General features: G+C 39.4%; 1 protein-coding gene across 3 annotated transcripts; it reads right to left on the bottom strand.

Annotated features, from left to right (window-relative positions):
* Positions 1-388: 388 nt before the first annotated feature.
* Positions 389-15,581, bottom strand: GPN1 (GPN-loop GTPase 1). Of its 3 annotated transcripts, XM_050894661.1 has the most exons (15): positions 15,486-15,581; positions 15,296-15,389; positions 14,171-14,210; positions 12,576-12,642; positions 11,813-11,850; positions 11,193-11,271; positions 10,996-11,090; positions 8,588-8,633; positions 6,341-6,487; positions 3,930-4,012; positions 2,961-3,000; positions 2,148-2,238; positions 1,544-1,651; positions 805-914; positions 389-682 (listed from the first exon to the last, which is right to left on the bottom strand). In XM_050894661.1, exons 1-14 carry the CDS (start codon positions 15,579-15,581, stop codon positions 823-825), a joined length of 1,116 nt encoding a protein of 371 aa, XP_050750618.1. In that variant the 3' UTR covers positions 389-682; positions 805-822. The 3 variants fall into 3 exon arrangements, with proteins under 3 accessions (XP_050750618.1, XP_050750617.1, XP_050750619.1); XM_050894660.1 differs by having other exon boundaries at positions 389-914; XM_050894662.1 differs by lacking the exons at positions 15,296-15,389; positions 15,486-15,581 and having other exon boundaries at positions 389-914; positions 12,576-12,649; positions 14,171-14,203.
* Between the last annotated feature and the right edge of the window lie 20 nt (positions 15,582-15,601).

The following is a 15,601-nucleotide window of genomic DNA, read 5'->3' as shown; positions in this document are numbered from 1 at the left end:
GAATGGTAAACAGCAAGTGAACATCTGTGCCTGTGGTGCCTACCAGGAACATAAGTATTAGCCAGTCTCCAAGTCCTTGTCTACATTCCATGTAAGCACTCATCTATAGAAACACCTTTGTTTTACGTTACCTACAGATATATACAGCCAGTACACAGCCATGCATACTTCAGTTCTCAGCTGAATCAAGCCAGATTCTTTTTATTACTTTCCCTCCTGGGAACTTTCTTTACTCAGGGTTTTCCTAGGAGGCATCTGTATTGTGTCTATGTAATATAATTAAGATGCATTTGCTGTGCATCCATATGGATGGGCTGTAAGCATAGGAAAAAAGTCTCACATTAACGGTGAAATGAAATCTCCTGCTATTAACCATCACACGTTTGTTAGTACATAAAATATATTTAATTAAGTTTCACGCAGCAGAGATTTCACTTGTGTCCTGGCTGCAGCGGACACCTGTCTGCACAAGGTGAACAGAACACACTTTGGAGACCAGTAAGTACTCTAGATGCTAATGCTGTCAGAGCTCAAAATCTAAGCTCTCAGCAGGCACATCTAAAGAATTTGGAGCAAAAGAAAGTGCTATCAGGTTCCTTCAGCTTCAGGAAGTCACAGTGGCAGATGGCCAATCGCGCAGTCAGTTGGATAGAAGACCTTCACCTCATATGACCAACAGTTACTGCAGGAAGAAAGATATAAATATATCAGAGGAAGCTGTTCACAGATAGAAGACTTCATGCATGGTTCCATGCAAGTTTCTTTATGCTGTTCCTTTTAACTCCATTACAAGGGATTCCAAACCCTGTATTTCTGAAGGTCTCATTCATTCGGGTTGCTTTGTCTCTGGTATTTCATCCGTGTCTCTTGCATAAAGTTTCTGAAGGCTGGTTCTTCATGACTCTCCTCAGTAACTGCGGGGAAAAATCCACAGTTCAGCACTATTTCAGCACTTGTTCTACTTGTGTTGCTGAAGAAAGCCAGAGTCAGGCTAGTCAGAGCAACACACAAAGTCTATTTGATCTTCAACTTCATTACAAGGCAAAAGAAATAAGTGATCCTAACAATCAATGGAACAGGGAAAGAACGAAGATTAAGTCTGTGAGCTATATAAGAGAAAAATCACACACTGTAAAAACTTAGAAGATTGCTCCAAGACCAGGAGTCACAGGAAAAGGGAAGAGAGCCAGGGACAGAAACTGTAAGGCCAAAAAGATGAGGAAACATATTGTGTGTTAATCAGGTTCAGAGGTCACTGCATGCTCCAAGCATAACAAGTTGTCTGGTTTATGCATGTTATACACCTATTAAAAATAATTACTTGAATAGAAAATTTACAATTGAACTTTCACAAAGGTTAGAGAGTGATGTCACTGGACTAAGCATTGCAGCTGGGCTTCTGCTACAGATTCAGACACCTATATTTAGGTGACTGCTTGTTTTCTAGGCTCTCATTACAGTCAATACAGTTAATGAAATACAGAGGGTATTTCCTGACTAGACAGGCAGCTTTTAAACCAGATCAGACCCCTCATTCCCTTACTTTCATGGTCAATGTCATCAGTATCACTCTCCCTCTCTTCTTCTTCATCAAGAGTTCCTCGTGTTAGGATCAGCTCAGAGGGACCCATTGCAGAAGCATCTTCAGACCCTTGAAGGGAACAGAAACGGCTATACGCAAAACAGCATGCTAAGAACTAACTTAGCTCATGCCCTGACAATTTCTATTTGCACATAAACACAGCAATTAATACCTACTCTAAAGAGACAGAAAGCTACTTCTGGATTCCAAAGATACAGGACAGACTGCATCAGCACCATACTCAGCCTCATATAAGGCAACAGTTCAACCAACAGCAGAGCTTTCTCATATTCTAATCTGACTGTTTCACCTTTTCTAAAGTACTTCATTACTTCTAGTACGTCCACTGCTTTATCTACACAGCAGGGTTTCTTCTCATGTCTGTGACTGACACATAGAAGAGGTAAGTCTGACCCATCCCACAGGAACTAAAGCCCCACTCCTCTTTACTAACATGAAGCTGCTTTCATGCTTTTGCTGTGAAGACAGAAAAGCACCATATGACTTCTCAAGGCAGACTCTTCAGACAACTTCTGCAGTAAACTTAATCTTCCTAGTAAGGTACCTGCAAGTGTGTTGCCCTGCACACACATGCTGCCCATGTCCTTCCACAAGTGTTCCAGCTGCTCTCTCTTTTGTTTATTTTGAGCTTTCTCCTGTAGGTACAAAGTTACATGTGGATTCTGAGTACATTTAAAACATCAGAAGAACAGTAATCTCACCCAATACTAGCAGTCTGTCCCTCAGCCAGAAAGCAGAACTCAATAAGCAGGTCTTACATTACAACTAAGGTTACACAGGACTTTTGGATAAACATGGAAAGCAACCTCCAGCATGATGGACTTCAAGAACATTTTCAGCAGCATCAGGAAGCCAAACTCAGTGAAGTTGTGCCTGCAGAGAACTGTCCTTTGGACAGCCAGAACTCAAGGTGAGCAGAGCTACTGATTTTGGTACTGCAATTCAGTCTTCGTTATTAATTGTCTAAGTCAAAACAGTACACTTCACTGGTGTGGAAAGATACAGTGACATTCTCAACAAATCACTTTGGAATGTTATTTTTTTAAAAAGTCTCTATCCTTCTGAATGGAAGATATAAAAATCTTTCCCAATCATTTTCTCACAATTTGCCCAAATAAATTATTAGCACTCAAACACTGAGCAACATCCGTTTTACAAAATATCTTTATTTTTGTGAAGATATGCTCCACCAAATCTAGCAAAAAAAGACAGATGGTGAGCTTCAGGCCAGTAGTTTTTCCACAATGAGTATGATTAGTAAATGAAATGTTAGACCCTCCCAACATAGAGGCAATTTTGTGCATAAAAGTGACCCCAAGATACACTGCCCAGGTATACAACAGTTAAAAATACTTACCAGTGTTTTTCTCAGGCGCTCATATTCTGGACGATATTCTCTGAAAAGATAAATAAAGATAGTGCATTCAGTCTGAACTAATACATGATTTATATTAAATAAGGATCATCTTGGAGGCTTGTTTCTACCCCAAAAAAAGTTTTCTCTAGGCTTTCATGTTTGAGAGACATTTCAGAAAGACTAACGGTACTTTTTACCCAGATTTGGATTCTGAAACCAACAGATGCAAAATAAGTGAACATACTTCATTACAATAGCAAACCTTTCTCACACCGTCTTGTTGGATAAGAAATTAAACCAGCTTGACTGAGGTAGTTATTTCACTGCTATACCTAATCACCTCATCTATCAGTCTCCTCTAATCTCAGACATGACTTTCTCTGCCAGTACTTGTGCCTCCTAAGACAGTTCAGTGGGATCTCATACAGAAAGACTGTTCACGGACTTCCAAACTATTGTACCACTATGGGACCTTTGAAATATTTCTTTAATGAAGTAAGGATGAAGTGGATGAAGTGGACCCTCTTCTTAGAATCATGGAATGGTTTGGGTTGGAAGGGACCTTCAAAGATCATCTGGTCTAACCTCCCTTGCCACGGGAAGGGACATCTTTCACTACATCAGGTTGCTCAAAGCCCGGTCCAACTTGACCTTGAACACTTCCAATGACTGGGCATCCACAGCTTCTCTGGGCAACCTGCTCCAGTGTCTCACCACCCTCATCATAAAAAATTTCTCCCTTATGTCCAATCTAAACCTACCCTCTTTCAGTTTAAAACCGTCGCCCCTCGTCCTGTCACTACAGGCCCTATCAAAAAGTCTCTCTCTGTCTCTCTCTTAAGTTTACTGGAACCCTAGATTACCTTGGCTGTGAAAAGTTTACAGTCCTTCAAATCAAAGCAGTGGGCTCATGAATCAGCAACTTCAGCAAGTATTCACTGGGTCAGGGACCAAAGCTTATCACCTTACCTTTCATATTCATCTACAGCTTTAGAAAGCTGAACAAAAAAATCATCCAGTCCTGTGCCGAGCACAGCAGAAACACCAACCACCTATAAAAGAAAACCATACACCAGAACTGAAGAGTAACTGAACCAAGTTTTCAGGTAACTGATGGATGATCAGAGCTGGAAAGACTAAGCAGTATCTTTAAAAAAAAAAAAAAAAACAAAAACACACAACTAAAAAAAATAGGGGAATCTACTGATGCCCATTTAATCATCACAGTGGCATAAGAGTATGCAGTAGTACTTCCGCTTCTGTTATTCCTACTTTCGACCTCTTTCTCGACCTGCTGTTAATGTTTGCTACCTCTGATTTTTGGGTGGTTTTTTGTTTTGGTTTGGTTTTTGTTTTGTTTTCTTCTTTTCTTTCTCTCTCTTATTTAACTCAGGAACCTGGGTTTTCCTGTCTGTTTTACATATTTTACTACAGGGGGGGAAGCAACAGTTAAAAAAAAAGAAAACCTGACTCTGCACCCATCCTTGTACCTCCAATCTCAATACCCCTCAAAAATCATAGTTAAGACAATACAATGCCTAAACATAATGAACAAGATAGGGCAATTCAAAAGAAAGATCAAGTCTTTCTTCTGTTTACTTGGTTATTGTTAGTAATCCAAGTTCTCATTCTGAACCTAGTATTATAAATGGTTAGTATGACTGCTGCAATATAAGTGTACTAGAATTAAAGAGCAAAATAGATCACAAGAACTGACCTTTTGCCTCTGAAGTTCTGTCTCATACTTTGTATTTAGCTGAAGCACATTTTAAAAGGTACCCAATCCAACCCCCAGAACAGCAAGAGATGGAGAATTTAATCAGTTACTATGGCAATACTTTCAAAATGCACACCTGCTTTGTAATTTGAACTTGTCTGTCATAACACTTCTGGCCATTTGTTCTGGTTTTATTAAATCAATTATCTAAAAATACCTTTAATTAAGACTATTACTAGCCAGTACTTGGTGACCCTTAAGAATCTTACATCCTCTAACAAAAATTCTCCCTCTTTTTCACAAGCAAGACAGTCTTAACTACTCACTTTCAAACGGAAGACTTCTTCCAACACAGCCTTGCATTTTGTCAATAGTCCAGTAAATATGCAAACAATCAAGCATTCCAAAGGATTTTACACATTAGTCTAGGCACTGTGCCAATATATATTAATATTTATACTTTCACTGCACTTAAGTACAAGCTGCCTTCTACTTTATAATCCTCTGCATATGTCCTGCTCTCCAGTCTACTATTCTAATAGATATGACATGCATACAAACAGTTGATTAGCAAATAAGGACTAGGAAGTACTTTAGTCCTGTATATGGCACCACTACAATCCATTTCGAAAGACTGTATATTGTTCCACATAGGGCACTTATAATATTTTTGTTTTGGCTAAATTATCATTATCTATATGAATGGAATCACTTATTTTCATTGCCTTTCCTGTAATATCCATAAAGACATTTGCTTGCTTTTTCTTAAGTAAAAGCTGATGAAAAGCACAATTAGCTGAACCCTTTTAGCACAGACTATGGGATCATTAACATCCTCCAACGTATAGTGTTTTCAGAGAAACTGAATGGATTTGTCCTCTCAAAACCTGGTAAGTGGGGAAAAAAAAAAAACCACCACAGTTTTTCTTGCATCAGCAAATATACAGGCTTTTTTCGTTTGTTTTTGAGATTCTTTCCCTTCTTCCTACATAGTAAATTGCCCAACTGTACCTGACACTTTCAGAACAAGGAAAATTATCTCAGATGGGAGACACTGCAACACAGAACATTACCTCTTACCAGCCTATCTTAGCGTTCTTCTGATGGTTAATCACAATTCAGTATTAAATGATTCAGGCTGCCACTCAGTGTGACAAGCAACTAAAGTTACTTTATGTTCAAACCAGCAAATCCTTGCTGCCAATGCAAGGTTCATCAACAGATTCCAGTTCAAAAGGGCAGTGCAAAGCCCTTTTACAGGACAGAATGGTTGAGGTTGGAAGATACATCTGGAGATCATCTAGTCCAACCTCTTCTGCTCAAAAAGCAGGATTAACTAGAACAGGTTGCTCAAGATCTTGTCTGAGTATGTTTTGAGTATCTCCAAGGATGGAGACTCCACAATTTCTCTGGACCATCTGTTCCAGTGCTCAACCAGTAAAATTACAGTAACTCTTTTTTCCTCTTCTGTTTAAACATAGTTTCCTGTATTTCAGTTCATGTCTATTGCCTCTTGCCCTTTCACTGGGCACCACTGAAAAGAGCCTGCCTCTGTCTTTCTTACATCCTCCCATCAGGTATTTATACACATCAATAATATCCTCCTTGAGATTTCCCTTCTCCAGGCTTTTATGAGAGGCAGCAAAAAAAGGAAGACTCTTACCTTAAGTGAACTGTAAAATTCATCCAACACTAAACTCATAGAACGAGTCAGGTTACTGACATAGGATGTCTCTTGATTCAGGGCATCCTGAAAAGTCTCAAAGTCCTGCATCCATTCTACTGCAAAACTGTGGTCAATTATGTCAGTCTGAAAGGAGAAGAGAAAATTTTCAGAAGTAATCATGAATTCTTAGCCCTAGGCTGTTAAGTGGACAAATAAAAAATTTCCATTTTAAACTTACTTTCAAAATGCTGATCTTTTCAAAATACTCAGCCCTAGTCTGAAGTTTTCCAAGCTGTTTTTATCAAACCAACTACTTGAATACAGGAAGAGGAGATAAACAAGCACTATCCCAGTTTTAAGAAGGCATGTTTAAGGAAACAATTGCAAGTCTAAAGCCTTCTATGGTTTACTGGAAAGGGGCATCCAAAAATTGCACACTGTACAAGGAAGTTTAAGTTGTAAATATTAGATCGTATGATTGAGGCCAGACAAGAACAGTCTTCGTTGAAGATCCCATCCTTTCTTGTTTGGCTTGGGGGTCAGGGGGGAGAGGGAGCCACTTCCATGTTGGGTAACAGCCTACAGGATCTCTATAAAAAGTGAGCTGTGCTCTGACCTGAAGAAGTTATAATTTAAACTCAGTGCAAGATGATGGACACAAACGAGTGAGATGGTTCCATAATCTGACATGGATTAGTATGCAAACAGTCTATTAAACAGTTTTATAAACATACGTTACCATGTGTATATCCACTATTATCACAATATGAGGTGTCTAAAACTCTGATATATTTCATTTCCCAGCACCAATGGGAAGGAAGAAAATAGATAAAGTATTGCCTAGCATTACTCAAGAGATTTGAGACCGAACTGAATCCATCAAGGGTCAAAGCCTGACTAGAGTTACCTTGATTAAAATCTATAAATAAAATTAAATCAACTCTGCAAATTACATTACTTTGTTTCTTCTGCAAATCTTAACATTCCTTAAATCTATGTGTTTCTCACTGCACATATAGCAGTTCCTTGGAATTCTTCCATTCTTATCAAGAGTCAATTTTAAAATACTTGTCAAAAATTCTTCAAATGTTGTTGGCTTTATTTTTTACCAAAGGCTAAACATCAGATCAAAATGAAGTTTAAAGTTATGAATCCTAAGCCTTGGGCCTACCTTTCCTTACCTATACTGATGAAGTCCCATTTCTTTCAGTCTTTCAAAAAATGTATTTTCTTCAGAAAGAATGGTTTTCCTACCTCATGCATTTTTCTACAGAAAAAGCTTAACAGCTTATTCTAAAATTACTTTCTAGAGTTAGAAAGAAAACAGTGTACAAAAGCTTGCTAAGTAAGCAAGCAGATATCAAAGACATGCATAGTTTGGGTCACTGGGAAGATGTGTGTAGTTGGAGTACATCAGACGCTAATCCTACTTGGCTGGCGTGAGGTAAAATTTCACATTCAAAGCATGGGTTTTCTAGAGGAAGCATATGGGATATACGTGTGCGCACACACAAAGCTTGCTATGTTGGGGAGCAATTCCTTGAATACCAAGGATGTCTGTGGGGAAAAGGAAGAGTACTCACACAAAAAAATCTAATGGGATTCTTTTAATATGTGAAATTGTTATGTTTAAAGAGCTGGCTAGCTGTTAAGCATTCCTTTAAGGCTACAAGTACCTTACACAACAGTGGAGGTGTAGCCTTAGGCTAGTAAGTATCTGCTTTCTGGCAAATACTGGCATATTTTTAGTGTCACTGATGAGAACCAAACACTTTTTGTTAAGTTTTGCCTGCTACAATACATGGGACTCCTTCCTCAAAACAGGCAGGTGTTACATAATTCCCACTGTGAGTCATCAGCCTGCTGCTGAGTAGAAATAATTAATGATTAAGACAATTGTTCTAAGGAAGCAGGGGACTGTAAAAGCAGATTCACTAATGAACTTACCCTTATGTTACAAAGTTAAGTTTCCTTATAGCCTAGCGTTAAGGTGCAAAACATTTTTCAAATTGTTAGTATCATCTCTAACTTGAATGTTTGGGTGTAACTGCCCATCCCTGATTCTTCTTGTGCATTTGTATACCAGATTAAAGAACCCTTTAGATTCAGTTTTCAGCCTGCAGCTCCCTCCCAGCCTCTCTTTTCTAGAAAATCTATTATTGTAATAAGACAAAGACAGTACAGCAAAGCAAGCTAAACAGAACAATGTTCCACTAGGACATAGAAACCATAGCTTTAACTTACTTTGTTCATGACAACAATGAAAGGCAGCTTTGTCTTGTACAGGATACTGGGGTGGGGGAGGGAACAACAACAACAAAAAAAACACAAAAAAAATTTAAAAATTAATTTAAATCTCACTAGAATAGAAAACAAGTTAAGTGTAAGGCAGACAACACTTGTGCAAAACTGAATACATTTTACTTCAAAAGATAATTATTTGCCTCCGCATCAATTAGAATGTAATTTTCACCCAGATCCTGCTTAGCATAGTTGAACAAAATATGCCCCCCAAGATGTCAGCGCACATCTGTAAGATATAAAATCTCCTCCTACACACCCAGTTGATTTTGATTACTATTTTCTATGACTCTCAGATCCCAGTTTTTAACTCTTTGCATTTTCTAATTATTTTGACTCAAACCTTAGGTTCTGAGGTATTATTTGTGAACTGAGCAATGAATTCAAATAACTCAAAACATCTATAAAGCAAAACTACCTTGCAACATGAGCTTACGTATTAATTTCACTGTATATATTCTAGCATCTTTTGCTCAACACTAATGTCAGAAAATGCAGCATGTAATAAGGCATGTTTTGCATACACCCTCACAGTGATACAGCTTTTGACCTTGGTACAAGGATTGATACGTTTTTTGAAAACCTTTTACCAACATTTACCATGAATTATGACAGCTCTAGTGTCATGGTTTAACCCCAGTCAGCAACTAAGCACCACGCAGCCGCTTCCCCCCCCCCCTCCCAGTGGGGTGAAGAGGAGGAAAGGGAAAAAAAAAGTAAACTCGTGGGTTGAGATAAGAACAGTTTAATAACTAAAGTAAAATATAATACTAACAATAGTAATAATGAAATAATAATAATAGTAATGAAAAGGAATATAACAAAAAAAAGGGGGGGGGGGGGACAGCGATGCACAATGCAATTGCTCACCACCCGCTGACCGATGCCCAGTTAGTTCCCGAGCCACGATCCGCGCCTCCCGCCCAACTCCTTCCTGTTTATATACTGGGCATAACATTCCATGGTATGGAATACCCCTTTGGCTAGTTCAGGTCAGCTGCCCCGGCTCTGCTCCCTCCCAGCTTCTTGCACACCTGCTTGCTGGCAGAGCATGGGAAACTGAAAAGTCCTTAGCTTAAGATAAGGGCTACTTAGCAACAACTAAAACATCAGTGTTATCAACATCATTCTCACACTAAATCCAAAACACTGCACTGTACCAGCTACTAAGAAGAGAGTTAACTCTGTCCCAGCCGAAACCAGGACATCTAGATATGTTGATCTTTACAGAGGTATTTAGTCCCTGGTTTAACATGAAAGGAAACAGATAAATCCATGTACGAGGAGGAAGACAATAAATCAAGAACTCCGTGCTATGCTGAGCTCCAAACAAATCCTGAAGAATCACTGAAAGTATCAATAATATTAAAAAAATAAAATAAAATATTATGTGTTTACAAGAAGGAGCTTAAACTAGGCTATCTTGATACATCTTAGATAAATGATTTTATAAGCAACAGGCAATGTGTTAGATCTGATGTAACTAGCCTTTATCACATTAAGGTCTCATGGATTATTTAATGCTTTCATTGGGAATTTTGACCCAATGACCTCCAGATGTTCATTGATACCTAAATTATTTTGCTTATCCAGTGGGAAAACCACTAAGACAGAGAATAACCAAAACAGCAGATTAAGTGGGTATGAGGCATCAATGTGCGCTTGCAGCCCAGAAAGCCAACCGTATCCTGGGCAGCATCAAAAGAAGCATGACCAGCAGGTCGAGGGAGGTGATTCTCCCCCTCTACTCTGCTCTCGTGAGACCCCTCCTGGAGCACTGCGTCCAGCTCTGGGGCCCATGGTACAAGACAGACATGGACCCGTTAGAGTGGGTCCAGAGGAGGGCCACGAAAACAATCAGAGGACTGAAACGGCTCTCCTATGAAGAAAGGCTGAGAGAGTTGGCGTTGTTCAGCCTGGAGAAGAGAAGGCTTCAGGAGACCTTATTGCGGCCTTTCAGTATTTAAAGGGAGCTTATAAGAGAGATGGGGACAGACTTCTTTACCAAGGCCTGCAGTGACACGACAAGGGACAATGGTTTTAAACTGTAAGAGGGTAGGTTTAAATTGGACACAAGGAAGAAATTTTTTATGATGAGGGCGGTGAGACACTGGAGCAAGTTGCCCAGAGAAGCTGTGGATGCCCAGTTATTGGAAGTGTTCAAGGTCAGTTGGACAGGGCTTTGAGCAACCTCATCTAGTGAAAAATGTCCCTGCCTGCGGAAGGGGGGTGGACTAGATGGTCTTTAAATATCCCTTCCAACCCAAACCATTCTATGATTCCCCTCCAAAATAAGTATCAAAGAGACACAGCAATCAAAGCAGATGGACTTCATTTTCAGCTTTTCTTACCTGCAGGCATACAGCATGTTGGACATAAAGGTGACAGGGTTAGTACTGCGAGAGGTGTCCATCACATAAACAACAACTGAAGGAAAAGAGGAAGCCTGGAAACGCAAAGTAAAAGATATTTTAATTAGAAGTAGATGCTGTTCAACAGCAACTTCTTTCACACAGCCTCACTGTCAAGTCACATAGAAAACACTTACCAAAGCCTCAGTTATGATGGTTCCTGATGCTGACCAAGTGAATACCTCAATTTGCCCTGGTGTGTCAATAACAACATACCTGGTAAGAAGTCACCCCCGACAAACAATAAGGGAAAATTAGTTAAGCACAAGGTCCTGTTCCGACTAGATTACCACAAGCACGTAATGGCAAATCACATGATTATTCTGTTACAGATCAGAAAAGCTTCTCCCAAACAGTGACAAGATTTATGGGCATGCCTGAAAATTTCCTGTGTGAATTTTGTAACCAAGAAGCATGTACTCTCTTCAGACTCTATTAAAGTTAAAGGCGTCAATTTGACAGACACTTAGTACTGCAAGCTCTTCAGAAGAAGAATTAATTGTTGCCTATTTGAACAGCGTGAGAAAAAATGACAGTCTAATGGAAGACAAGAAAAGCAGAACTGGAAGCAGCAGACATTTCTTCGATGTATCTGAAGAAAGTCTAGTTTATCTGTTCTAATTCTATGCCCTTTTCCACATAAAATTTATACCAAGGCTGAACAACAACTAGAAAACAGGCAGAGCGCCATTTTAGGATTTCATATGGCTTTCCCACACTGATCCTAGAAAAGTAGAACTTGGCAGAATGTACTCACTTGGATGCATTTTGTCTTTTTTCAATAAACTTCATCACCTGATTGAAAAAGGAGTATACTTTGTATTTAGGCTCACAACAGGAAACTCTCATAATCATTTCATAACAGAAACTACATTAACTTGCACAGCTGCATATATGTATCAAAAGAAGATTAAAGTCTCCAAGCTTTTCAATGTGTGAAAATGCCCTACTAAGGAAGGGTGGAAAAGCTCAGACATTGCATAGGTCAAAGACAACCTTGATTTTGTCTGTGTTCTAGCACGTGGCTAAAGAAATGGTGTAACAAATGCAGTTGTTCCCTACCTTTTTACTAAGAGATTGTGCACTGTCTCAATATCTTGCATAAGTTCCCACCCCAGCACTGACTTAGCATTATGATTTAAGAGAGCAGTCAATTATCAAATAATGCTAGGAAAACTTAACCCATTTCCAGAAGTGAGCTTCCCTACTTCAAAATCAGAGCATTCACATGAAAGATTTTATAGTGAACATAGTGCAACAGAACAGTTATGTACAAAGACTAAAGAATATTCTGTACACATCTTCTAAATTTTACTTTTAAAAAAGCTGTAAAACTCAAGTCTCTCAATTGAAAGCTAACGTGCTTTGGCTGCTTTGTAAAATACATGGTTCTGTATGGGGAATACTCTAACTCCAAAGAAATATTCGAGGCTAACCAAACACGGTGCTCTATGAGACTCTAAATACACAAAAAACCCCACAGCCTCCCAGCACAGTATCACATAGGAACAACCTCGTACCTGATCAAATCTTGTAGCAAAGAGATTGAGAGAGGTCACTATTCCACCATTTGGGCCCAGCCCATACCTAGGCACTTCATTTAGGAAAGCAGATGATTATGCAGACCTCAGAGGACTTCTTTTTCAATTCTGATAATAGTTGGCCATGTACAATGCACACTGGATACCTTGCAGCAAAAGATAATGCCCCTAATACTCAATTAAGTCTTCTAAGCGATGCAGTAGCATAACAAATACAAAGTGGTCTCTCTCTTGCCCAAACACGTGTGATTGACAAAAGGAAAAGGGGCTATGCCGTGGCTTCCCCTTGCCATTATTCAAGCATTACCACTCTGGACAAAGAGAAAATATACCTATGTGTGTACATCAAAGCCATCTTTGTCTTTCCAAAAAGATTTACAACACAGCCAGTAACTCAGAACTTAACAATGCACTGAATGCACTTAATTTTAAGAATTTATACGTCAAAAGATAGTTAAAAGATTTCTGGCACAAATAAATTTTTAGCAGAATTTAAATGATAATGGGAATTAACGTTGTAAAGATATTCGAAGTGTCAGCTTAAAGATGAAGATTTCAAAATCCTTTTTCATGCATACAGATCTGTATACTAATTATGTTCAAAGAAACAAAGAATCTTTTTTTTTTTTTTTTTTTTTAAACTGCATAAGAACCAGCACTGATTCATCGGTACATACTGTCTTCCAGGGCCACTACTCTCAATATCCAAACATGAGGCCAGACACCCTCCTTAAGCACTATTTAATGAGATGCTTAAACTCCAGTAATGGCTAACAGACACAGTAAAGCAAATAATGCACCTACATACCAAACTGAAACTTATACTTGGATGTTTTGCTGGTAACTCCAAATCAAACAACAGCCAAAATCAAGAATCCTATCCCCCACCATCTTTATTCTTGTCTAAAATATTAAATTTAAGAGTCATATTAGCAGGTCAAATCCAAACACTGTATTTATCTCCATTACACAAGCTATTACTTAGGAGACAAAGACCTCCATATCCCTCTGGAAGTGCAGTCATTTTAGTATAATGTCACTGAACTGGAGTCATCAAACTACTGTGCAGCAAGAGCCAACAGTCCAATGTCTTTGAGATTCAGAAAGACAAGAGTGCTTTGATTATGGTCAAACAATGTGGAAATAGTTTTCTCCACCTACTACAGGCAAATAGAAATTTGCATATTTGTTTACAACAAATAAAATCGGACTTGTTAAAACAGGAGAAAAGGCTGCTGGCTTCCACAAAGAAAGATACAAGCTCTTCGAGAGAACAACAGGAAAAAAAAAAGATGTGGGCAGAGTGCTTATTATTTGTAAAAACGTACTATTAGGCAGAATCACTTTTAGCACAGGAGAAAATGACCTAAGGAGTATCAAATCTTGTAGAACATACGTTTCTAACCTCACATGCAAGAGATACATAGTCAAAAACTTCTGATCTTCATGCAACATTCTGCACTACTGCAATCCCCAACACCTCCTGCCCCCTTCATCATAGTGTGCAGAAGTGCCAGACTATTTTCACAAAATCTGAGATTCCAAATATCATTATTTAAACAAAAAAAGGATACTGTTTCATGACTTCTTTGTACTTCACAGTGTCCCTGATATCTAGAGGAGGAAGACGTATAAATAGTTTCAGGACATCACTTTTAAAGTATCCTTCTTCATCAATTTGCTGATAGGTGAAAGCCCTTCTTTTTCTAGCAAGTCTCCTTTTGTCTCAGTAATAGATCTAGCACCAATAGGAAAAATCTCCCAAGTAGAATAAATAAAATCTAACAGATTAGCTATGCTCTCAACATACATATGAAACCCAATGTAATTCAAGTGAAACACCACCAGTTTAGGTATTTAGCAGTAACTGCTTCAGTTGAATTTTATTCTCAGCTGATCAACATCAGTTAACAAAGTATACATATCTAACTGTATTACTAGAGATCCAGTCCTGGAACAGATACTCTAATTATTCATCTGACATCAATAAAACAACTTTGGTATCCACACTGCCTTTCTTATCCTCTGGAGAGGCAGGCTAACAAACTTTAGAAAGTTTAAGAGGCAGGACCCTCACAAACCTTATGATTGGTAAGCCCTTTCGAACGGCTAAACATAAAGGTCTGTTTCATTGTTAAGGTATTTTCTCTAAAATTCATGTCTTTTAAAGTGCTTTAAAGAAGTTATTTGGTAGCACATATGGCTACCACTGCTCTGGATGTAGGGAACCAGATTGAATCTGCTAATATGTTTATTGCTGACAAAGAAAAAAACCCACAAGAACCCAAACACATCAAATCACACCAGATGATGTAAAAAAATGTACAAACGCAATGGAAGAATGCCTTTGATCCTAAAAATTCACATGTTAAAGATTGGTAGGAGAAAGGAGTTAAACTAAAAAAAAAAAAATCTTAAAGTCCTTCTTGTGTTAGGACTTGAAATCTCTTAAAGAGAATATAAGCAACCTAGCCAAATACCTCACATACCCCGCTCCTTCCTCTCCCCTCCCCCCGCTTCCGCGAAACATATGAAAAGCAGTATACCAAAAATGGTTTTATTTATTTATGTCAAAACATACTTGCTTTCGTCTGGTGGACTCCACAAACACGCCACACCTGTGGTCCGGGACCCCCCCCTCCCTCACACCGCCCATCACCCGCCACGGCCCGGGGCTAAGCCATGGCGGCAGGACTCACCGATGTTGGCGGGGAAGGGCAGGTCGTGCACGGCGGGGTCCAGGTTGATCACGTACGGGGGGCAGCGCTGCCCATGCAGGTGGGCTGCGAGTCGCTAAGGGGACACGAGGAGGCGTCAGGCCCCGCTGGACATGGGGGTAGTGCTAGGGAAAACCGGCGGCTCCCCATAGTCCCGCCAGCCGCCCCTCACCTGTACGAAAGTGGTTTTCCCAGAGCCAGCCATGCCCAGCACCAGCACGCACACTGGGCTCGTCGCCGGCTCACTCACCACCGCCGCGGCCGCCATCTTCCCAGCACCCACTTGTC

Source organism: Gymnogyps californianus, chromosome 3 (assembly GCF_018139145.2).
Source record: "Gymnogyps californianus isolate 813 chromosome 3, ASM1813914v2, whole genome shotgun sequence".
NCBI classification, from domain to species: Eukaryota; Metazoa; Chordata; class Aves; order Accipitriformes; family Cathartidae; genus Gymnogyps; species Gymnogyps californianus.
This window is presented reverse-complemented; position numbering and strand designations above follow the sequence as displayed.